At 39.3% G+C, this 25854-nt stretch overlaps 1 protein-coding gene and 1 long non-coding RNA gene across 5 annotated transcripts in view; one reads left to right on the forward strand and one right to left on the reverse strand.

The window, feature by feature from the left end:
* LOC124871907 (phospholipid-transporting ATPase IH-like) overlaps positions 1-1447 on the reverse strand; it is a 46594-nt gene extending 45147 nt beyond the window's left edge. For all 4 annotated transcript variants that reach the window (XM_047371531.1, XM_047371530.1, XM_047371533.1 and 1 more), the window contains exon 1: positions 984-1447. In XM_047371531.1, coding sequence (XP_047227487.1) covers positions 984-1022 — 39 coding nt within the window. In that variant the 5' untranslated portion in view covers positions 1023-1447. The remainder of the gene's footprint in view (positions 1-983) is intronic.
* On the forward strand, positions 1217-25769 carry LOC124871909. Its single transcript, XR_007039154.1, has 3 exons — positions 1217-1334; positions 12451-12517; positions 25719-25769. It is a non-coding gene; the product is annotated as an uncharacterized LOC124871909 (long non-coding RNA).
* Positions 25770-25854: the final 85 nt, after the last annotated feature.

Below are 25854 nucleotides of genomic sequence, written 5' to 3' on the forward strand. Positions count from 1 at the left end.
TCCTGGAAGAAAACCTGTTAAAGGCTTCAAAAGACTTGAGACAGAGACAGATTCACAGGAGAATGACCCAAATATAAAGCCTGAACTACAATAAAAGGACATATTATTATATATTAAGCTAGTTAGTTAGACTCTGTGTTTATTGCCCACACCAGATGTATGTTTTTAGTGACTGAGATGCTAGAACTTATAAAGTGTGATGGGACATTGTAAAAAGGTCAAAAAAGGTGTTTGGTTATTTGTAATTAAGACCATCATTACAATTTGCAGCAATAGTATTGCACTCCATGTTTAGATCAGAGCATACTCATGAGTTAGAATGGCCTTGTCAAAGTCCAGACCTAAATTCAGCTAAGAATCCATGGCAAGATTTGAAAATTTCTGTTCACAGACGTTCTCTATCCAGCCTGACTGACTTTGAGTTGTTTTGCAAAGGATGGGCAAAAACGTCCATCTCTACCAGATGTGCCAAGTTACAAATGACATGGTGGTCGTATGACTCAGGCAGCATGAACATAAATACACGCCACACGTTTCCCATTTTTTATTCCTAAACATTCTTGAAAACCATAAATCCTTTCCTTCCATTTCAAAATTATTCACTACTTTGTGTGGGTCTATCACATAACATCCAGACGTTAACGTTTGTAGTATAGGTGACGAAATGTAAAAAAAAAAAAAGTTAAAAGCACTGTAAATGGGCCAGCAAAGTTCGTATCTGTCCAACACATCTCCACAGTCATTACTGGATCTGCAGCTACTGGCACATTCTCATAGAGCTCCACAAAAACAGCAGCCAGGTGCCTGTCAGAGCTGATCCGGTGACATGTGCACCACTGCAGATGAACAAAGCGTTTGGCATTCTGCGTGTCACCCACCTCTGTGGGAAATCAATGTAAGGTTAGTTATTAAAACGTGTGTAACACACTGCAGGGCATGCAAACATCAGCGATAGTATGGCTGTGATTGACGGCGGCCCTTACGTATCTGCTGATGATGTTCCGGAGCAGGCTGAAATCCATCCTAGAGACGGCGCGACAGAGACGGGTCTGCTCTCCCTGGATCTTCGTAAGCGCTACCTAAAAAAGCGGATGTTTCCAGCTGGATCCATCTCTCTCTCTCTCTCGGCCACCACCGCCGCTGCCTCGTCTGTGATTGTAGCGCAGAGCAGCGGTCTCTCTCGCTCAGTTACTCCGCTCCTGTGATTTTCATGGCATCCCTGGAAGACCCACAAAGCCCCCCGAGCGTTACTCTAAAACCGTTCCTCCTGCGCCTCCCGTCACATTTCAGCAGGATTGTTCTCTTTTAGCTCCTCGCCTGGATTCAAACCTCCGGTTCGTATTGTTTTGAATTCACTGTCTGATAAAGTGCTTAATTCCTAAAAGAGATGCGTCCTGGTGTAGACTGTGTGTGTCTCCGTAGTGAGAACGGTGGCCCTCGGTGTGGCGCTGCGAAGCATCAACAGCGCGCAGCCGCGGCGCATGCGCACATACATTCCTGACGTCTCAAATTTAAATAGCACTGATGCAGCGAGCACCTGCTCATGTGGAAACAGCGGACTGCAGTGCATATTATATTTACGTCTTAAACCCTTTACCCCGTCTTCCACGCAAAATAGCTGCAGCTCAGTCAGATTGGAGGCAGGACATCTGTAAGCAGCCGTTTTCAAGTTTCACCATAGATTTTCTAATTGGACTTAGATTGGACTTAAACTTGGCCATCCTAAATCATTCCATTTTGTTATGAACGCTTTTATTTAGCGAGCTAAGATGTTTAAATGAGAGAAAAATCCTATATTCAAGATAGACCTGGCCGCAGAATACACAACAACAAATGCATTATATCTATTGCAAATAAAGACATCTGATCTTCAGCTTAAGCAAGTGCCCTACCTTGCGCAAAAAAAAAACAGAACAGTCATACTGATCAAGCAAACATCGCAGCTCTGCTGTATGTTTGAAGGTTAATTTCTGTTTCGGTTCCAAGAAGTTTGCGGCCTCTAACAAGATTTAATCCATAGTTAGGGTTCTGGTTTATGTGTATGTAGCTTCATTCACCTTAACTGTCTTTGCTGAAGAAAAGCACCCATTCAGTATAATGCTGACAGCAGCATGTTTCACTGTAAGGTGGTGAGTTTTCTACACACACATCAATTTGCATGTAGGCCAAACAATGCAATGTATATCACCTTCTTCCACGTGTTTATTACTGTGTTACCTGCATGGCTTGTGGCAAACTTTCAATAGGATCTCTAATGACCTCCTCCAGAGTTGCCATGGGCCTTTTGACTGCTTAACTGATTAAGGTTCTCCCTCACTTCCCTGTCAATTCAGATTTACGGGGCAAGTTTTGGTAGGTCTGCAGCTTTGCCACACTGTCTCTGTTTTCAGATGATGGTTTGAACAGTGCCCTATTAGATGTTTAAAGCTTGGAACATAATCTAATTATGCTTTCAGTTTTTCCACATCTTTACCTCTGACCTACAGGAGTTGGACAATGAAACTGAAACACCTGGTTTTAGACCACAATAATCTATTAGTATGGTGTAGGGCCTCCTTTTGCGGCCAATACAGCATCAATTGGTCTTGGGAATGACATATACAAGTCCTGCACAGTGGTCAGAGGGATTTTAAGCCATTCTTCTTGCAGGATAGTGGCCAGGTCACTACGTGATACTGGTGGAGGAAAACGTTTCCTGACTCGCTCCTCCAAAACACCCCAAAGTGGCTCAATAATATTTAGATCTGGTGACTGTGCAGGCCATGGGAGATGTTCAACTTCACTTTCATGTTCATCAAACCAATCTTTCACCAGTCTTGCTGTGTGTATTGGTGCATTGTCATCCTGATACACGGCACCACCTTCAGGATACAAAGTTTGAACCATTGGATGCACATGGTCCTCAAGAATGGTTCGGTAGTCCTTGGCAGTGACGCGCCCATCTAGCACAAGTATTGGGCCAAGGGAATGCCATGATATGGCAGCCCAAACCATCACTGATCCACCCCCATGCTTCACTCTGGGCATGCAACAGTCTGGGTGGTACGCTTCTTTGGGTCTTCTCCACACCGTAACTCTCCCGGATGTGGGGAAAACAGTAAAGGTGGACTCATCAGAGAACAATACATGTTTCACATTGTCCACAGCCCAAGATTTGCACTCCTTGCACCATTGAAACCGACGTTTGGCATTGGCATGAGTGACCAAAGGTTTGGCTATAGCAGCCCGGCCGTGTATATTGACCCTGTGGAGCTCCTGATGGACAGTTCTGGTGGAAACAGGAGAGTTGAGGTGCACATTTAATTCTGCTGTGATTTGGGCAGCCGTGGTTTTATGTTTTTGGATACAATCCGGGTTAGCACCTGAACATCCCTTTCAGACAGCTTCCTCTTGCGTCCACAGTTAATCCTGTTGGATCAGAATCAGAATCAGAAAAGCTTTATTGCCAAGTACGTTTTTGGACATACAAGGAATTTGTTTTGGCGTAGTCGGTGCAATCGGTGTGGTTCGTCCTTCTTGGTGGTTTGCTGACATTACCCTGGATACCGTGGCTCTTGATACATCACAAAGACTTGCTGTCTTGGTCACAGATGCGCCAGCAAGACGTGCACCAACAATTTATCCTCTTTTGAACTCTGGTATGTCACCCATAATGTTGTGTGCATTTCAATATTTTGAGCAAAACTGTGCTCTTACCCTGCTAATTGAACCTTCACACTCTTACTGGTGCAATGTGCAATAAATGAAGACTGGCTACCAGGCAGGTCCAATTTAGCCATAAAACCTCCCACACTAAAATGACAGGTGTTTCCGTTTCATTGTCCAACCCCTGTACAGTGCTGTTTTCTTTGGTCTTCATGATACTGTTTGTTTACTAATGTCCTCTAACAAACCTCTGAGGCCTCCACAGAACAGCTGGATTTATGCTGAGATTAAATTATACGCTGGTGGATTTGTATTTACTGGTTAGGGGACTCTTGAAGGCAATTGGGCAATTGGTTGGACTGGATCTTAATAAGGAGTATCAGAGTGTGGGTTGAGCACCAATGCATGCCAAACCTTTCAGATTTTTATTTGTATAAAGTGTAGAAAACCATATATCATTTTCCTTCCACTTTACGATTACACAATAGTTTGTGTTGGAGTGTGATATAAAGTCCTGATGACATACATTGATGTTTGTGGTTGTAATGTGATAAAATGCAAATAAGTTCAAGGGGTAAAAATGCTTGCCATACAAACTGGTATAGTTTCTATAGCTTTAAACGTGTTTGGTTGTAGGATTTTTTACCTTTTAGTCTTCTAAAGGTTTTGAGAATGAGCATTTTAACAAACACTGTCCTTACAGCGTTGTAGCGCTGTTTAATTATGTGTAACAATATTTTATCCTTGGATCTAAAGTTTGGGAACTTAGGTGAAATTTCTCCATGATATGGGCAGTACATAGTTACACAAGTCTCGAAATACAATATGAATATGAATATGTTGGCTGAATATGAATATTTTCTTTTTCGTGGAATAAAGAGTAAATCATGAACAAGTCAAATAGGTTTTTAAAGTTCTAAAGCAGCATTTTTAGGCCTATCCTAATTTTGTCAAAATGTCTTTAAGAAACTGGCAGACAAACATTAGCAAAATGCTGCAAAAAGGTTAAAGTAATATCCAAAAATACTTTGCGTTACTTTGTGCCCTTGTGCACTGCAGGTCTGGGTCTTTGACATCATTTTTTGCCATCGGTATATTTAACCTTTGAGTATGTTTGGTCAGAGACATTTCACATGCCCTGAGTGCCTTGAGTGCAAGCGGCTGGTTTCCACAACATGCTTTGTCTAAACAAGAGAACACCCATGTATTTCAGAAGTCAGTGTGACAGCTCTACAGTTGGTACAGTACTCTCCTCAACATCACTACCTGTCGAACATCCTTGCTGTATTTTTCTAAAGTGTGTCAAGGGTTCACTTTCTTTTATAGAAACAGCTTCCTAGAAAGAGGTTAAAATGTCACCCATAATGCGTTTCCGAGTGTTTGTTTAGTTTCTTAATAATATTTCAGAAACTAACATTCCCTTGGGTAGATTACATTTTTGTGTGCCATATCTAAATTATTGTTGCCATTATATTATAGCTATGCTGTTGCCCACCCAGTACTGACCTGAATCTGACAGAGAATTGTTAAGGGAGTTAAAGATTAGGGTGATGGCAAGGACATGCTCCATCCTCAAAGACCAAAGGTAAGGGGATCAATCATTTTAACATGCATTTTTCAATAAAATGTAAATAAAAAAAATGGACAGTCCTTTTATATAGTTTTATAACAGTTTTATAATGTTTTGGGAGATATCTGTCTCAGTTCTAATCAAAAACAAATGTTTAAGTGGAATAAAAATTATTTTAGATCTAAATCTGCCACCAGAATAAGGATTTTCTTAGCTTATAGCTTTTTTCTTAGTTGATGTAACATTATAGAAAGGCATAAAATATACCAAAGGAAAAACTAGAATCACAATGTAATACTTGATTTATTTCAATCAAGCAAAAACGCAGGAATCTAGGTGATTTGATAAAAACAGAAAACCTAAACATTAGAAATTATGTCAGTATATTTACATTTGGGGCCTGTATTGATAAGAAATGGACTCGAATGTGCCCATGCACCCATGTTGGTTGATAAGAATTTATCAATGATTGATTCAAATATATGATGTATAGCCCCAGTCAGAGAAAATATAATGCAGCCATGCTACTTGGAATGTGTTCTGTAAGTCAAACACAATGCAAGGTTCAAATATCAACTGCATAACTGATCGAGACATAATCCAAAATTAGCTCTGACCCCATCCAGACAAAGATCCTCTGAAAGCAAGGATGTCAGACCCAGGCATTTCATTTGCACTGTTAATACTGTCAATTAGCTCAGACCCTATAAGTATTGCATGGGGATACAGCACTTCTATTCTGACCTGTTAATCCTTGACGTGGTTGTTTCTCTTCGTCAAAACCCTGAGGGTACTCAGAACACTATGATGAGTCTGCATCAGTGGACAAATTACAAGCTTTCTGTTCATTAACTGCAACATTCATGTACATGTTTTAACGTAATGTTTATGCACACTATGCGGTCATTAAAAATGTATGTTGCTGAGATTCCTGCCATACTGAAGAGAAGAAATCAATTAGTGCGCTAATTTCTCCATCCTGCAATGTTTTTACATCAATTCCAATAATATTTCTTTTTCTGTTTCTGAAAAAAAATTACTTTGGTGATCAGCTTTTCAGATTTGTGAGCTGGCCTTCATTTCTAAGAAAACCTGTCTGAAATTGCTGCTTGGTTTGCAGCCAAGATTAATATTTACACAGGTGCTGTTGAGATTATCACATGGGTGACCGACTGCTTCGATTTCATCTGAGTGGAGGAAATGGGTCATTGTTCTTTCCTTGCTTTTGTCTTCTGTGTGGGCAATAAGGAGTTACTACACATATGGGGCAGTAGGGCAGTTACCTGAAGTCGCCATAAGGTCTGTGTGTGCAGAATCTATAAATCTGAAAATTAAATCATTTATTTGAACAATAACAGTTTTACTGTTAATACTTTGCACAACTACTTTTACTCCAAGACATTGTTAAGGATACCAGTTGTAGTTTCACTGCTGATTTTGTCAAAAACAATTATTTCCTTATATAGAACCCCCCCATGAATTAATGTCCTCGGTGTAAAGTACAGATTTTTAAGATTATGTTACTGCAAAAAAAAAAAAAAGTGATGAATTCATTTTAAGACTTTTTTCCACATAATTTAAATATTTTTAGTTTTTTCAAGAACACATTTTTTCAATTTAAGAGCAGGGTTCCCTCTTTGAACTCTCAGATATTATTCTGCTGTCGCACAAAACTCTACTCACTCTCAAAAAAAAAGTCTTGCTTTCTTACAAATATGTACGGCTCCCCGTTATTTTTTTTCTAAACTGCAACATTCAATTCAATTCAATTCAAAGATACTTTATTGATCCCCGAGGGGAAATTAGAAACATATGGTCTTTTCAGCTGAACTGGAAAGAATAATCCATGCATTTGTGTTGTCATGTTTAGATTATTGCAATGCCCTGTTTACTGGTTTGAATAAATCTTCACTTTTACGGTTCCAAGCCGCACAAAATGCTGCAGCCAGGCTACTTACACAAATCTGCAAGCGAGCACATATAAACCACCATTTAATATTCTTAACATTGGCTACCAAAAGATATTAGGATTCGTTTTGAAATTTTCACACTTACAGAGTACTAAATAGGGCCCAGATTGCTCATCTGAACTTCTCACAATATATACTGCTGCTCATTGTCTTCATTCAGAGGCCCAGAAGTTTCTAGTTTTTCATGCACCAGACTGAAGACCAAGAGGGACAGAGCCTTTCAGTCTGCGGCACCAAGGCTGTTGAACAGTCTACCTTTACAACTACCTTTAGCTGACTCTTTCAAAAAGCACTTAAAAAAGTATGTTTAAACATGTTTTCAATTTACTGATTATTTTCATTGTATGTTTCATGTTATTATTTTATCTTATCGTTTTGTCTGTGAAAGGCATTTAACAAATACATTTGTTTTACAGTCAGCTTTAATGCCTCTCGCACTAATATCTTTTGCCCCTTTTTGAATGAAACTCTTCTCGCTCAAACTTGCTCTGTTTGTGGGTAAATCCTTTGCTCTAAGTTCGGTTTTCTTTGCTCATGGGTCCCTCTGGAACTCCCGTGAGCAAAACAGGCATCTCAACCTCACATTGTTATTGCATTGGTTGGAGCTGTTAACAGGCAGAAATATGGTCTTATTACAAGAGTGAGTAATGAAAGTCTACACCTGAGAGCACAGATTCTGTCACCTACAGAGGAGGTTAAAGTCTGAAATGCTAAATTCAGACAGGAGCAGAATATATTGTTTTGGCCAGGAAGCATTAAACTGGAGAACAGAAACATATTTTTGAGAGGGAGCAGACCAAATTAGCAAGCAGTGATGGAGAGTTTTGAGCAAGAGCAGTTTCTCAAAGTGAAAATAGGTTAGCTCTACTCTCCAACTGAAAATGTATGGCCTTATGTTTTCAGAAGAAACATTTCCCCATAGAGTTCGAACTACACTCACATCTGTCCAACTGCTTGTTGACGCAAATTTCTAATCAGCCAATCACATGGCAGCAACCCAATGCATTTAGGCATGTAGACATGGTCAAGATGATCTGCTGCAGTTCAAACCGAGCATCAGAATGGGGAAGAAAGGTGATTTAAGTGACTTTGAACGTGGCATGGTTGATGGTGCCAGACGGGCTGGTCTGAGTATTTCAGAATCTGCTGATCTACTGGGATTTTCACATACTAACATCTCTCAGGGTTTACAGAGAAAAGTCCAAAAAAGAGAAAATATCCAGTGAGCGGCAGTTCTGTGGGCGCAAATGCCTTGTTGATACCAGAGGTCAGAGGAGAATGGCCAGACTGGTTCGAGCTGATAGAAAGGCAACAGTAACTCAAATAACCACTCGTTACAACCATGGCATGATGAAGAGCATCTCTGAACATACAACACGTCGAAGACCACAACGGGTGCCACCCTGTCAGCCAAGAACAGGAAAAGGAGGCTACAATTCGCACAGGCTCACCAAAATTAGACGATAGAAAATTGGGTAAACGTTGCCTGGTCTGATGAGTCTTGATTTCTGCTGCAACATTAAGATGTTAGGGTCAAAATTTGGCGTCAACAACATGAAAGCATGGATCCATCCTGCCTTGTATCAACGTTCAGGCTGGTGGTGGTGGTGTAATGGTGTGGGGGATATTTCCCCTTAGTACCAATTGAGCATCGTGGCAACGCCACAGCCTACCTGAGTATTGTTGCTGACCATGTCCATGTTGCTGACCATGTCCATCCCTTTATGACCACTTCTGATGGTTACTTCCAGCAGGATAACGCGCCATGTCATAAAGCACGAATCATCTCAGACTGGTTTTTTGAACATGACAATGAGTTCACTGGACTCAAATGGCCTCCACAGTCACCAGATCTCAATCCAATAGAGCACCTTTGGGATGTGGTGGAACGGGAGATTCGCATCATGGATGTGCAGCCGACAAATCTGCAGCATCTGCATGATGCTATCATGTCAATATGGACCAAACTCCCTGAGGAATGTTTCCAGTACCTTGTTGAATCTATGCCACGGAGGATTAAGGCAGTTCTGAAGGCAAAAGGGGGTCCAACCCGGTACTAGCAAGGTGTACCTAATAAAGTGGCCGGTGAGTGTATAATGTGCTGACTGCTGTGTTAACTGCTTATAGTAGGAAAATGAGTTGCAGTTGTTGTGTCAGTTAGAGTATGAGATTTTGCCTCTTCATTTCAAGGTATTTTTTAATAAAAGAAGCATGTGCTAACTTAAGATGGTTTACTCAACAGAAAAAGGAAAAATAGAGAAATCAGCCAAGCCCCATATGCTGACAAGTTGTATAGTGGCTGCTACATGCTAAAATATTTATACGGGAGATTTTCAGCACACGTCTTTCTTGTAGTTTTCATCAGAACAGCTCCTGCAAGCGGCTGACGCTGCATTGCTCTCAGCACAAATCCCGGATCCTATTATACTGTACACATAAAAATGATCTCTATATCTAGTGCCTCGCTTTGGAAAATTGTGAATATGAGGAATATTGCAGAGAGAAACAACAGCATCAATATTAAATGAGCAGTTGTCCCGTAAAGCTTTGGAATCAGCTATATATAGACTGAGTTATTAATGTAGCTGTTTATTGTTAGTATTTAGAATTTAAAGTCTGCACTTTGTTTTTTTTTTGTTTTTTTTTTGCAATTGCATATTTGGTGATGTGGGATGTGTGTTTAAGCTCACATTTAAATTGCTCTACATTATTTCCTGAACAATACAAACGAGTTTCAAGTCATTAAATGCAATTATCAACAGAAACCAGGTGCATGCTGCAAGCTGAGATCAGAAGATAATTGCATTAGGAGCTTTGACAATGGATCACAAGGTTTACCACAAATCCTCTGAGGGCATTAGTATTAGTTAAATCATTTCAGTGCACAGTAAAATTATTCATACACTGTAAGCTTTTTTTTTTTTGTCATTGTGTCACATTAAACCACCAGCTACCTCAAGGTATTTTGTCAGGACTTTAAAAAGCATAAACACAAGAAGCAGATGATAATTAAGAGGAAAAGAAAATGATACATGGTTTTTCAAATACGCATTGGACTTGTAATTAACCCCCTTCACTCTGTTACCCCTAAATAAAATTCAATGTGAACCTAAGAAATAACCTAATTAGTAAACACAGACTACCTTTGTAATATTTAATATCAGTATAAAACCACATGTTCTGTTAAAGGCCTCAGAGCTTTGTTAGAAAACGGAAGCGAACAAACAGCACCATGAAGGTCAAGGAACAACCCCGACAGGTCAGGGATTAAGTTATAGAGAAGCTTAAAGCTGGGTTATTCCACGCTTTAAACATCTTAGAGCCGTTTCAATCCATCATTTGAAAATGGAGAAGAAGTTGCTCTGGTCAGATGAGACCAAGATTGCAGTCTTTGACTAAATGCAAATGCCATGTGTTGCAAAAGCCTAACAATGAACCTCATCCAGAATTAACCAAATCAGTCAAAAATGGTAGTGGCAGCATCATGCTGTTGATATGCTTCAATAGGTATAGGGAACCTAGTTGGATTTGCTGGGCAGATGGATTTAACTCAACACAGGGCCATCTTGGGGGAACGGAGCAACAGCTCTAAACATTCAATCAGAGCTACAATGGGAAGTGGTAAAACTCAAAGTCTAGACCCAAATTCAGTCTAAATCAGTGGCAACACTGATTTAGATAAATGAAGATGCTCTTCATTTAATCTGACTGAGCTTGAGAAACTGACCATAAAAGTCTTGCAGCTGTACTTGTAGCAAAATGCGCTTCTATTGTTTTGACTTAAGGGGGGTTAATACAAATAAATGCCAAGATTTTCAAATTTTATTTCTAAAAAATATTTTAGAAACTACATATTATTTTCCTTCCACCTGACAATTGTGCACTAAATTATACATTAAATAATACATTAAACATGACAAAATGTGAAAAACTTCAAGGGGTTCATGAAATTTTATGAGACAGTGTTGGACAACTGAAGCGCTTGAAAGCAAACCCATAGGTATTTGGCGCCATCTAATGGACATTGTCCAAAATCACACACATAGGTAGACGAATGTAACATCCTCTTTACGCCCTCATGGCTCAGTTACTGTAGATCCAGGTAATTTAGCCACTAATTAATTTTCTAAGTAGCTATAATTGGAGGACTGGCAACGCTTTCCCTGTACCATGTGAGAGCAAATGAGGAGAAAGTGGCAATTAAGTGTAACATGTTTTGTTTTCAGTTTATTATTTGCAGAGCTTGAACAGTTGCAGTCACATTAGACTCATTTGTAGTTCACTGATTCACTGAATTTTGGAGTATGCTCAGTTCTGCTTGGTTGCAGATTTGTGTGACCTCTTGCCTCCTAGCAGAGGTTAGCCGTTGCATTTAGTTCATCATGCAAGACCAATATTTTGCAAGCGTGTGAGCTGCAGGACCTCAAAGATAATAGGTGCGTTTTTGTCACTGGTGGTGCTGATGCACGTCACATGCCATCTCTCCGTGCCCAGTCCGGGTGCCAAGAGAGGGGGCTTAAACCTGCGTCTGGAGATGGGAGTTGTGAGATCCCACGGAGCGCATGCTTGGCACTGTGAAATAGGATTTGGGAAGGACCGAAGCAATGAAGCGAGAGGGAGAAAGGCGACTGCCAAGTCCTCTCTAAGGATTTGGTAACCCCCTCCTCACCCCATAAACACATAGTCTGAGTCCTCACACAAACATGTGGGGGTATGAGAAAGAGGGGATTTTGAGGATGGAAAAGGCAGAGAGGGAAATATAATGAGAGGAACAGTGTTTGGAGAAGCATAGTGACCTAAACATGTGTTCCTCACCGCAACCAACTCCTACAACTCTAATCCTGCCAGAGCTTCTCCAGGTGCCTCCTGCCCACCTATGCAAACATATCCTTGCTCACATAGGCAGTGAGATGCATGTGCTTCTCTCCCACATGCAAGATCAGTACATCATTCTTGACAAGTGACAAAATAGACAAGGAACACACTAACTGCAGGAAGAAATGGGAAGGGGACATAAATGGGCGGGGCTTCTCACACAGCTGTCAAGAAGGTGATTGATTTTCCGCCCCCCTCTTATCGAGGCCAGCAGCCACTAGGACCCTGTCCAACACTTGCAGAGCTATCAGGAGCTCCGTGGGCTGAAAATAGGCCTATCAAGCCTCATCTGTCTGTCTCTCTGAATCACGTGGTCATTAGGAATATCTAATCTGTATAATTGTGTGTTTTTGTGTGTGTGTGTGTGTGTGTGTGTGTGCTTGCATGCAGGAGAGAGGCAGCCAGAGGATGCTCAGTGTGGCTGCACGCAGCAGAGAAAACACCATGGGAGCAGAAGGTATAATTGTATGAATGAAGAGAGTAAGTTAAATCTGTCTAAACTGAAGCTGTGGTAGGTTTTTCTAATTTCATAGTGATGTATGATAAAAGAAAATGTGCTGCTCTTGAAGATAAACTGTTGTTATTAAAAGTGGAAACATATTTTCAAGTAAAAGCTCTGAATCTCCCTGTCTTCACCTGCCCTCCCACTTCTTACCTTTTGATCCTCACCCTCTCGAACTCCCCCTGTTGAGTGATTCAAGCCCCCCTTTCCAATTTTCCACAAAAAGGACTTGTGCAATTTTGCCATTACTCATATTATTGCTGGTGGCTGCAAAGCGAGTCTTGGCTCTGTTCCCCCGGGGTAATTGGAAACTGCAGGTGTGAGAGGGCACATTAGCATACCCAAGCCTTGCACAGCATACTGCTTCAGCCCTAATGGCAACGTGAAAAATACATCTATCATGCTAATGTTGAAAAGATGGATGTGTGCCGCAGTTGCACCGCCGAGGCCAGTCATGAAAATGTGGTGGCCTGTGGTGTTGGTGAGCCACAGGACTCTTTCCCCAAAGTGTTTCGACAGTATGTATGTGCAAATACCCGGGACACGGTAAGAGAGAGAGAAAATTTAGTGGGCATCTCAGACTCACTCAATTATTTGGCAAACTCACCTTAGAAATGTGCTCCTTTGTTCAGTAAAAACATACAACTCTAGCATTTCAAAAAAAAAAAAAAAAAAGTTTTACATTGCAGGGTGAAGAGCATTTGACAAAGCACAGCTCAGCTTTAACATTCACTTACATTGTTAGTTTAAATAGCTGAAGGAGTTTTCAGATGTGTGGGGTGATTGAAAGAGCAATCACAGAGAAATTGTCAAAACAGAATAAAAGACAACAAATGACCTCTGTAAGCAATTTGAGTGTGGGTGACCTACAGTTGCATCTCCTATATACATATATTCAACAACCCACTGGAAGTAAAGTTAATTAGCAAAAATCGAGTTTCCTTAAGTGGTTGCATTGAAAAAGTTACAGAAATCCATTTAAAAAGTAAAACAAACAACTATTTTTACAAGGATTTTATCCAAATTAAACGTTGCATCCTACTTTCCTTGACTGCGTCTCCACACATTTGCAAATAAGTTGTGGTTTCAGGCACCTGTCAGGGGCTTCATTAAAGAGAAATCCACAAGTGCCTGGACTGTTGATCTAGATGTTATATTGAAACTATTTAAACTAAGTCAGGAAAATTATCTTAAAAGTTCAGGGAAGAGATCATAGCATTGCTCAAACAAGGGAAAGTAAGCAAACATACAGTACAAAGGCACTGTTACTTTGCCATACTGGAGGCATAAACAGTTCTTTAAATATTAAATAAATTTACAAATTTATTTTAAAGTGTAGAATGTATATTATCATTTGATTATCAATATTTGCATCAACTATATATATCCAAAATATATAATCATCCTTGAAAAACATTTAAACAAATATTTAAGATCAACATTATTAGCTAGAAGTCAAGTGCTCTTGTAGGCCCCCTGCTGACCTGGGGCCCCTAAGCAGCAGCTTAATTTGCTTGTGCCTTGGGCCGGCTCTGATCCTAAGAAACGGGCTGACGAAGAACGATAAAAAACATAATAAATAAAGATTCTTAGATCATATACCATCCAAGGTGTAGCCTCAATGTCACTCATTCAGTTATTAATTGTAACAACTGAAATAACCATAATCTAATATCTTTTTTTAGTTTTTTTTTTTTTTTTTGCATCTTCCAAATAAACTGACTAAACTACACCATCCTTTTCTGCTTTGAACATAAAAGACACAACAGTATAAAAAAAATCTCATATCCACTAAGACAGGGGTGGCCATCAATTCACTGCACTCCTGCCACTTTTAATTACATCAAACTTGCAATGTCCTTGAAGCATTCACTAAGGAAACTAAAATGTATTACTGCATGAAATTTGTTAATTTATTCAATGTAATTCTAGCAGGTTATAATTTACACATAACTTTATTTCAATGGAACATTTTAGGCTGCATTTTGTTGTTAAAGTATAACACACAAATAATGATTAAGATTTAATCAATATTGTTTTTTCTGTTATTAAACAAATTTGGGATTTAATTTGAGTCAAATTGAATTTATTTAATTGGATGGTATTCATTACTGCAACATGCAAAGCACACAGAAATTAATGAGCGGGGAATTGTCAAGATCTCCAGCTTCTAGTGCAGTTAACTTCTTTTACACATTTATACTGTGAAGTTAAAACATATTTAAAACAACTGATGTTGACATCATGACAGCTTCAAGAACTGCTCTTCCATCGTCACTCTGAGGCAAATAAAGCCAATAACTCTGCATTGACATTAAACAGTCCATTCCAATCTTACCTTTGATTTGTCATTGGATGATCAGCATAACCAGGACTTTAAATGGTTGACAAGAACATCACCATTGCAAAATATACTTTTTAGTAATTTATATTTGCACATACGATTTGAGCTATTAAGGGACAGACCTGGGTTCCAACTAATTATTGAAACTAGATACCTCTGCAATGCTAGCATTGAAGGGTCAGAATAGATATGACTTGTGCGAGTTAATCATTATTTATAAACAGAAAGTTTACACAAGAAAAATAATGAATCCTGCTTTGTAATTTTAGCTTTTCAAGACATGCAGCAAAGGACTCTAGGATTTCAACCCATGACGACTGTGCCGACAACGAATATGTGGGCACCGCCTAATCTACCTCTACACCACATGCCAACCTAGCTCTTCATAGTTAAGGGAATCATAAAACCACCAGGAAAACTCTCATTCCTCCATGTCTGTCAGGTTAAAACGGAAAATCAAATGCTCAAGCATTTAAAGAAATCTAAATTGTCAAATCTAATTGCAGTATATTTTGTGTAACTGGGTGTACAACGAGTCACCAGGACGCAGTTTTCCATCAGAAAAGAGAAATTTAAAGCAGAGCAACCAATTTCTTCTAAGGAAGCAAAATAATGACCCATTTGGACCCCCCACCAAGTGTGCATCAGGGTGTATACCCCTTTCAGCTTGCTAACCATGTTATCAAATTGAAGGGGCACACAAGTCTGTATGTGTTATTACCATATCCACACACACATGCACAAGCAAAGAACTGCACAGTCTCCCTTTGTCCTGTCTTCATTTTTTTTTCTTGTCTATACGGCAGAGCTGTAACAGCTTGTTAAACAGTGACATCCATTGACTCCCAGGCCCCCTGCAGAGCACATCTCCCTGCATTCGGGGCAGCGTGTACTCTACATGTGCCAGCCGTCACTCCACGTCTTTAGGAAAGCTGTGGTTACCCCACAGTGACAAGCTTGATCTGACTCCCAGATCAGGATCATAATTTTGAATGTAGAGAAGGACAACCAAGCAGGTTGAAGGCAAAAAAGATGGGAAACAATCAGAAAAAAAAAGATAGCTGGAGAAAGGTGTTAAAAAGACTGAACTCTACACTCTACATGAAACTAGATGAGCTAATTAACTGTTGTTAAATACATGTGCAGAATGTCATGCACTGAGCTGCCAGTAGCAAATGGCAGAAAATCTCCAAATTAGAATCACTACTTTTCAGACAAATTAAAATTCCATTTTCTTCAATGTTTTGATTCATAATAAATGCACAATATCAAGATATTATAAATATTGTGATTATGAATCTGAGAATATTATTATTATGAAGGTGCGGCCGCTCTGTGAACAAGGGTTAGCTTCCAGCTAACCTCCGTAGCTGTGGATGAAAGACGGCTCGTTGTGTCCACCAACCAACTGCACGTTACCACAGGATGCGACTCCTGTTGTCCTCTTTTCAGACCGAGGAAAAACCGCTCCACTCTGCTTGCAGAGACCGCGTCTCTGCAAGGAACTCTGGAACACAGTTTGTTTCTGCAGGCCTCAGAGAGAAAGTAAAGCAATGCTTATACCTTAATCTCCCTTTTATGAATGAATACCGGATTCTTTCAACAGTAATTCATCAGTACTTAACTTGTGCATATGATCGCGTGATCATATGACACCCTTGGATCCAGTTTGAAGAGTTTATGTCTTGTTGCCAGCAAAGAGACATCAGCGCGCTTGCCTCCCCTATCCGGTCCCTCTGGAGGCCGTGTGGAAGAGACAGGATGTAGCAAGAGCGGTGCTTTTATTTGGACATTGACGTCACAGGAAGTCCGCAGTTACCCCGTTTCCTGGCTGTGCCGGAAGTAGGTTAATTCGATTTATTTTGAAAGTTCCAGGAAAGTCTGTACTGGCCTTTCATGTTGTAACCATGGCTGTGGGTCCCAACATAAATATTAATAAAAAAATGAATATGCAGTAATTTCAGTGCATTTAAAATATGATGTTTTTGTGTATAATAAATGCCTTCACTATGCAGTATTGCATAAAATAATTGAAATGTATGGTCAAATTAAAACACATATGCTTTAAATTCCAGTTTAAAGGGTCTTTATTGTCTTGAAAACATGTTTTTGGGGGTTTTTATAACTGTTTTTTATTACCAAAGTTTCTATTTTGGCTTTATCTTTCTTTAACAAATAATCATATGATGAAATCTGACAAGTTTGCTTTGAACAATCTAAATAATCTTAGCAGCTGGTAAAGACCACATGTATTTTTTCCTGTTCAAATCGAGCCACAGATGTTAAAAAAATACATTTGTGATTTCAGCAGCAGATATGATTATGTGAACTGCCAGATCCTTACTACCAATGCCGAAGAGCTTATTCTGCTATTGGCTCTTGTTTTGTGCCATTTATTAAAATGGATGATTGATGTTTGAAGAAACAAGAAATATGGCCAATTTCACAATTTATAAAGTCAATCAGTAGGAAATGGGAGACCATCACACAACCACAACTGCTTGGCACCTGTTCATGCAGGTCACCAGCTTGGTAAAACACTGCTGTGGGATGGCATCCTATTCATCAGCTGTTGCAAGTTGGCCAGTGTGGTTGTGTTGGTCACCCCAGCATGACCAGTACACCCAAGCTGATCCCATTGAGGTCAGGACTGCAAAAACGCAATCCCATCCTCCACTCTCAAAGTCTGGAGTGGGTCTCTGATTACCCACTCTGTGGGAGCTACCATGAATATCTTGGTGGATAGAGTTCAAATAAATGATAATATGGGATTGCCACTGGTTGCAGAATCTCAACTTGGTATCTCTCTGCATTAAGATGGCCACTAATAATGACTAGCCATGTTTTTCCAGTGAGAGAGACATCTCTCCATACAATCACGCTGCCTTAAACAATAGCTGTTTGGTATTGGCAGAGAGAGGATTTTGCTGTTTTTTTAATGGGTGCAAGCCATTTACTCAACCTATTAATGCAAATTCCTTATAAATGTGGCACCAGGTAAAGGGAAATAAATAGACCTTCCAATGGTATAAGATTTATTGCAAGGAAATACTGTTACAAAAACAAAATGATCGACCAACCGCTAATTTCTTTACTTTTTGTCCAGATAAAATCTTACACTGAAACTGCTGTTGATTCTGAAAATAAATGAGATTCTGTTGCTTTTCCCTTTAGCCTTTGGCTTCTTGTTTTCCTCATTGCAGGAAATGGCTTTAACCAAATAAAGGTTTTCTCATTAGTTCTATTCATTTGGATTTATGAATCACACCATCATTAAAAGGATCCTGGACCTAAGCAATAAACTAGTGTTGAGTCTACAACAGACATCTTTTTTAGACTGTTTAGCATTTAAAAGTGGATGCTCAATGTTGCTTCCATTTGTGGGAAGTCAACTTGCAGTCTACAAACTTCTTTGGTGTAGAATTGGTTGTGTCAGTGCATTCGGAGATGGGGAAGGTATTTGTCACTCTATTAAAAACTGAGCAATTAAAACATTTAAGAAATGAAATACATTCCCCTAATTATTTAGACACAGTACTGACATGTTACAGAATTAAATTTGTTTCATCCAGAAAATAACAGAAAACCTGCCCTGAAAAAATCCTAAGAACAAATAAAATGTATTAATAACAATATTTTGCTATATTTTATGCTGAAGTCCAAATGAAATTGTTACAAAGTCTGAGGAGGATAAATGATTTTTAAACCAGATTCTAAAATGTGTTTGCCTTCTTTAAGCACAAGACTCTATTTTGTGAATAACTGGGATAAAATGTCTGTGATTTAGAAAAATATATGCCTTGACAGATTCTTTATGCTCACATCATCCTGTTCAGAGAAAGTGAGGGTCTGATTTCATCCCAAAAATATAACAAACAAAAAACAGGCTGGAAATCCGTACATGGCCTTAAAAAAAGTATTAATACCTCTTCAACCTTTTCATATTTTACCATGTTACAAAAGCAAACTTCAATGAAACATGGTTTTTAGTTTTAGTTTTTTTTTTTTTTTTTTTTTACAAATGTGTCAAGTATTTGTATTCATTCAGCTTCCCTGAGTCAAGATAGAGAAGAGTGACCTACTGTTGCAAACCTTCTGGAGTAGCTCTCTACTGGCTTTACACATTTTTCAGTTTAAATGTCTCAAACCCAGTCAGATTTGATGGAGAACATTTGTGAAAATTAATTTTAAGATCTTGCCACTGCATCTCAATTGGATTTAGGCCTGGACTTTGACTAGGCCATTCTAACACATGCATATACTAATCTAAACTGTTCCATTTTAGCTTTGTCTGTGTATTTGGGGTTGTTGTCCTGTTGGAAGGTGAACCTCTGCCTCAGTCTTCGCAGCCTGTAGGAAGTTGGCTTCAAGGACTGCCCTGTATTTAGTTCCATCCATCTTCCTATTAGCTGTGTCCCCTTTATGGCTTGCGGCAAATTTTAAACAGGACATCTTGTGGTTTTGGTTCAACAATGGCTTTCTTCTCACCACACTTCTATGAAGGCCAGAATTGTAGAGTCCATTCGACAGGTTCTCCTACCTTAACAGTGGATCTCTGCAGCTTCTCCAGAGTGACCAAGGGTCTCTCTGCAGTTTCTCTGATTAATGCTCTCCTTGCCTGGCCTGTCCGTTTAGGTGGGCTAGGAAGCTTTGCAACGCTTTGGACATTGTCTTGTAACCTAACTCTGCTTTAAACTCACCTCTTCATCCCTGACCTGTCTGCTGTGTTTCTTGGTCTTCATGGTGCTGTTTAAACACTTATGCTCTTGAACAAACCTCTGAAGGCTTTACAGAACAGCTGGATTTATAGTAAAATTGAGTTTTACACAGATAGACTTTTCTGCCTATGTGACCTCTGAAGGTAGTTAGTTACACTAAAGTTTATTTTAAGCAGTGTTTCTCAACCCTGGTGCTCAAGGCACACTGTCCTGCATGTTTTAGATGTCTCCCTACTTCAGCACACCGGATTTCAGCTGATGGCTGATTGGCAGGTGTTTGCTGACCTGCAATCATCTGAAAAAGGTGTTTTAAAGCAGGGAAACCTCCAAAACATGAAAGGCAATGTGCCTTGAGGACCATGGTTGAAAAACACTGCTTCAGAGGTATCCATACAGCGGACATTCCCACTGAATATCAGAGGCAGCAGGTGTGTATCCTCTTCAATGGTGGGCTGTCCTTTTATACTGCGGACTAGTGTCTCACACATTTTGTAATGTCCACAGATTTCCACAGAATTGTCCTGAAGGTGTGTGGAAAACATACACAGTATGTGAGCTGTTGCTCTCTAGGGTTTGCTTACTTATAAGTGTGAAAGTCTTCATGTGTTTTTTTTAGTACACGTGTTTGTGTGCATGTGCTTTCCTTGCAGGAGGTCAGGCGCTCCCGCTCTGACTGACTGTGAGGGATTATTATGGGATTAGCAGTTTCTCGGTTACCACGGTGAGATGATAATCGCAGTGGCTGTCCTCTGATCTCTACCGGGATAGCAGTGTCAATCAAACAGGAGGCTCTCAGAGACGAGGATAGGCAGCGCTATCGTGAGCGTGAACATGTGTTAGACGCTGTCTCTGAGCAGGGTGTTACATGTTGCGTTCATGTGTTGATGTTTTGTGTGAATCAGCTGTCAGCTGTTGAACGGAGGGGATAAAAAAGTTTTTTTTTCTCCCACCAGAAGATGAGTGAATTTATGTTATATGGAAATAAAATATGGCTCTCACTCCCCTCCTTGCCTCCAGATGGTCCCTGTGGAGAGAGGGTGATTATCTGGCCCATCTGAGCCAGGGAACCTGAGAGTGTTGATGTTGGGTGGGCAGTACGGTACCACGCCAAGTCTCCTGTCCCCAGGAGCCTGAACACGATCCCCTTTACCTGCCCCCCCTACCCCTCCCTGTCTTTCTGGTCCTCCGCCCTCCCTCCACCACCACACTACCGGCTTCACTTACTTCAGCTCGCCACAGCCCTCGTCTCCACCCTGAGATAGACTTTCTTGATCCTGGGAAGGAATGGCATGGATTACAGGAATACCTGAACATGCTTTAGAAGAAGGTGTCAGGTGAGACAAAAACGGGAAAAAAGCGAAGAGAAACAAGGGAGGTAACTTCTTAGGTGCAAAACAGTTAGCAGGGACAGGGTGGTAATTGGGAGCTTAGCAGAGCTGTCTGTTCCAAGCTGCTCTTTAGTTATAAATAAATAACAAAAGGTCAACATTGATGAAACCTTAATCTTTCTTTCTTTCTTTCTTTCTGTCTTTCTTTCTTTCTTTCTTGCTTGCTTGCTCCTGCCCACTTATCAGGCCAGGTCTTTGGTTTTCTTGCCTCTGTGTGATCTGAATTTATAAGAGCTGCCCATCAAAGCCACTGGGGTCGAAGAGTGGTTCTGTGGACCGGAGCACAGGCAGAGCCAAACAGCTGACAGATCAAAACCAGAACCAAAACCAAAAAGCTACAGCAGTGGAAGGAAAACATGATAAGCGGATATTATTACAACAAGGTGCTTCATAGTTTAATGACATCTAGGGTAAATGTGTTAATGGATTTTTAACGACTGATCTGTGGACCCCTTTAATTGAGTACAGCTCTTAAACAGAATGAATGTACTGAAATACTTTGAAATTTCATTAAATACCTCACAACTACATCTTGCACATGGCAGACACACACACACAGACAGTTTTAAAAATGTCTCAATGTATCGTAAAAGTGTATCTTTCAGTAGTTTGTGTAAGGTAGACATAATTGTCCTATCATTTAATATTTTCTTTCTATTTTCATTCATTAGCCAGTTATTATGACTTCCCCTTTAATGGCTTGACTCCTGAGACTTTTCCCTGAGAGAGTTGCTGTTGCAGAAAATAACACAGGTTACTTTTCAATGACAGGTCCTTCTATTCTAATTTAAATGAATTGATTAAATGTGTGTTTTGGTCTTTCCAGCAGTAACTTTTCAAAGCATTTGATATACCTACGAGAACTGAAATGAGTTCCATTCATCACCATGGAGATCTGGATTTACAGGATTAATTAAGCAAGAGAACTGAGGAAGCACGATGAGGGTCATACACAGATCCTATATTTAATGATTTTTGAAATACTTTGCTGCTATTATAAACGTTCCTGTTTTCATCCTTCGGGCCACCCAACTGTGTAATACCACCGACACCCCCATCCCCACCCACCCCCAACTACTCAAAAATCAATTTGTTAATATAAAATAATATGATAATATGAAATAAAGATAAATAATGTATTTGGTGACTTGTTACATTTATTTCTTTATTTATTTCTTTATGTTTAAATTTTATATTTAATTTTTTGTATATAAAACTGACTATTTAAAAAAAAAAAAAACTTACATGTATATAAATAAATAAAGAGCAAAAATTATCGTAAAGCAACAGCATCATAGAACTTCTAAACTCCTGCTCCCGGTTTTGGTTTTGGTGTGCCACTCCAAGTGGACCCTGTCTCATTGACCCCTTGAAATGTTCTGGATGCGTCCCAGCAATAAACATCTCAATCCAGTTTACAACTTTTAATGTAAGTAGCTGTTTATCACATTTGTTAATTGACTAGTTGTTCCTGAGAAAATTACTAACAACCTGCATAAAAATATCCGCTGGACATTTGTACGTAATTGAGCTTTGCGATACACAAGGCTTTCCATGATTCCTGGCAACCTTAGTAAAGGCGTGTCTTCAAATAATTCATCTTTTATTAAATAAATCCACCTTTTAATACGAATACATCACTTTTGGGTGAAAAAATCCTAAATTAAGATTTTAAGGATTTGTTTGGTTGTTGTAAAATCACTAGTGCCACCCCAAAGAACTCCTGTAAAATTAATGTAACTGAAACATTTTTAATATGGTTTACTTTTAAAGACTTCTTGTACTTAGTAATCCATGACTTGATTTTTTCTGTGTGGTATAAATAAATAAATAAAGCAAACAAATCACTCCCAGCCATGCTTCAAAAATGGGAAAAATAAGAGAACATGCAATTCAAGTAAAGCAGTTGTGTGTTGATCTTTAGAAGTCAGTCAATGGTAACAAAATAATATCTATTTTCTAAGGAATATTTAGAACTTTTAAAACAATTAGAACTTAAACAAATAAGACAAGACAGACAGGATGAGGGTAAGGGAGGTACATTTTCCAAAGCTCCCTGTGAGAGAACTGCAGCATTAGTTCTGTGTTTATTTTCACATCTGTACCAGGTGTACCAATAAATGTGAAGGGCGCTGAATACTGGTTATACGTGGAATTGCAAGATTTGACAGAAAGATGATGGTTTTATTTAGTTTAAAAGATAAATATGTGAAGGAAGGTTGCATTTTTCTCTAACATGTTCCATTTCACTTTTAACCACCACGACTACAAAACACAGTGTTGTTAAATTATATGCAGACTTAATAATGAGATTACTAAAAACAATTTAAGTGATTAAGTTTAATTTGTAAAGTGGTCAAAACACAAAGTTTTACTGTTAATTGCAATTATGGAACCAAAACTTGATACATTAAAGTATAGCAGCTTTTTCTATGTGCTTCCAAGGTGAGTTAAGCTGTTTTGGTGTAAAATATAAAATCAATTTGTCACAACCCTGTTTCTTTATGTCAGAGAGAGAAATAGAAATGCTGACCACGTTTCTGCCTCTTTCCTTTTTCTTTGTCTCCCTCTGACTGGAACAAAACCTGATTCTGCTGCAGATAAATATAACAAATCCCACAAGAACCTTTAATGGAATTATTTCCAGACAATTTGAATTTAAATAAATTAACATTACATCATACTTCAATTTTAACATACTAAGAATGCTTATTTAGTTCATCTATCCGTTCTAATTAAGAAATCTGAAAATTGGTAATTTGCCTGTATTTTCCACCTCTGCAGTGGTTTATTGAGAAACACTGCTGTGCACTCAAAAGAGGGCAGTGTAACCACACTTGCAGGTGATGCTTTTTCATTTTCCTTCATATAAATATTTTTTTCACACGAGCTTTAAATGTATTGTTTTTTGTTTTTTTTTACTTAGCAGCAAAGCGTCTCTTACACCATCTTGTTTTTTTTTTTTTACATACTTTTTAACTTTATTTTTCAAATGATTAATCTTTGGGTCGGGGCAAAACGGCTGGAAAATATTAAGTAGGCCTAATTTCAACAGACATTTTCAACAGTTAGTGAAAAACGCAGTGGTCAAGCTGTGAGGAAAAAAAAGCTGCACCTGGTAATTGCTGCAACACCCACCGACCCATGAGCAACGTGCATCAGCATACACCTAAGAAAATTGCTTCATAGTTAGCGCATTATTGTTTCAGTGATGGCGGTGAGGTTGCTTTGCCTGGCCCTGGGTGGCATCATTAACACAGGCTGGAGCAACACGTTTAAATCAGATGGCTTTGTCACAGGTGTAACTACTGCTGTTCATGCATGTGATTAATGTCCCCTTCTTTGATTAATTTCCTACGTCGGCTGAGAAGCCCTCGCATTTGTGATTAATGAACCTGCAGTCTAATACAATATAATGCCAGTCTGGTAAGTGCTTATTTATTTATTTATTTATTTTGTTTTAAACATACATGCATATGTGTGGATGTGTGCTCACTTTGTTGCCAGTATGCAGCATCCTTTAAACCCACAGTTCAGTCAGTGGGGACACCAAAATGTCAGTATGGAATAAATCATTCATGACAGAAAGAAAAAAAACATTCTCAAAAAGGAGAGTTTCTGTTACTTTAAAGCTGTGATGGAGTCAAACAGTAGCCTTGCAAAAGTATTCACCCCTTAAATTGTTTTACATTTTGTCAAATTACAAACTTCTACAAATTTTCTGAGATTTGAGTGGACGATGTGAAAGAAAAATGCCACATGGTTTTAAATTTTTACTTTTTAGTTTACAAATAAAAATCTTGAAAGTGCTGCGTGCAATAGTTTTCACCCACTTTTACTTACCCTCAAAAAGAAAATTCAGTGCAACCAGCTCTCCTCAAAGGGAAACAAATGAGTAAATAGAGCAAACCTTATCCTTAGCATGAATACAGCTGTTCTGTAAAGGCCTTGGAGATTTGTTAGAGAACATTAGTGAACAAACAGATTCATGAACACCAAGAAACACAGCAGAGAGGTCAGGGAGAAAGTTGTGGAGAGATTTAAAGGAGGGTTAGCAATATCCAAAGCTTTAAATATCTCATACAGCACTGTTTAATCCATCATCTGAAAATGAAACGAGATTGGCCCAACTGGATAGACATGGCCATCCATCCAAACCACCAGGTCCGGAAACAAGAGCATTAATTCGAGCAGCAGCCAAGAGGGCCATGGTAACTCTGGAGGAGCTGCAGAGATCTGAAGCAAGTGGAAGAATCTGCCAAAGAGACAACGATTTGTTTTGCACTAAGCATAATTGGTATTTTATGAACCAATAGCAAGAACAAACCGACTGTTGAAAGATTCGGTCCATTAATTATGAACTATTCTGTGTTGTGCTGTTACATCAAATACTTATAAAATACTTCCAGTTTGTGGTTTTAATGTGACAGATTGTGAATTGCTTAAGAGGCGTGAACATCTTTTGCAAGGCAATGTGTTTTTAATCTTTAAGATTAAAGATAAAAAAAAAGAACAAAGCTAAAGCTCACAAATCCACATCCACTGTCCAATCAAACATGTTCTGCTGTCGAAGGGTGCAGAACCTCACAGAACTTCAGTCTTTTTTTATTCCACAAGAGGAAGAAATGTACAGCTTGGTTTACCATCAGTGTTGACCTTTTGATATCTAAGTCGATATTTTCTCCTTTTATCCCCTCTCTTTTCAGGCCTCTTCTCTCCCCACCTTCGCCATTTTCCCAGCGGTGACAGAGACGGAGGACACAGGGATCTGTAATTAGCTGCTTGACCCGGGGGTTGGGTTGTGTGACCCCGGCAGCCGCGGAGCGCAGATCCAGGCTGATC

This window comes from Girardinichthys multiradiatus, chromosome 7, assembly GCF_021462225.1.
Source record: "Girardinichthys multiradiatus isolate DD_20200921_A chromosome 7, DD_fGirMul_XY1, whole genome shotgun sequence".
NCBI classification, from domain to species: domain Eukaryota; kingdom Metazoa; phylum Chordata; class Actinopteri; order Cyprinodontiformes; family Goodeidae; genus Girardinichthys; species Girardinichthys multiradiatus.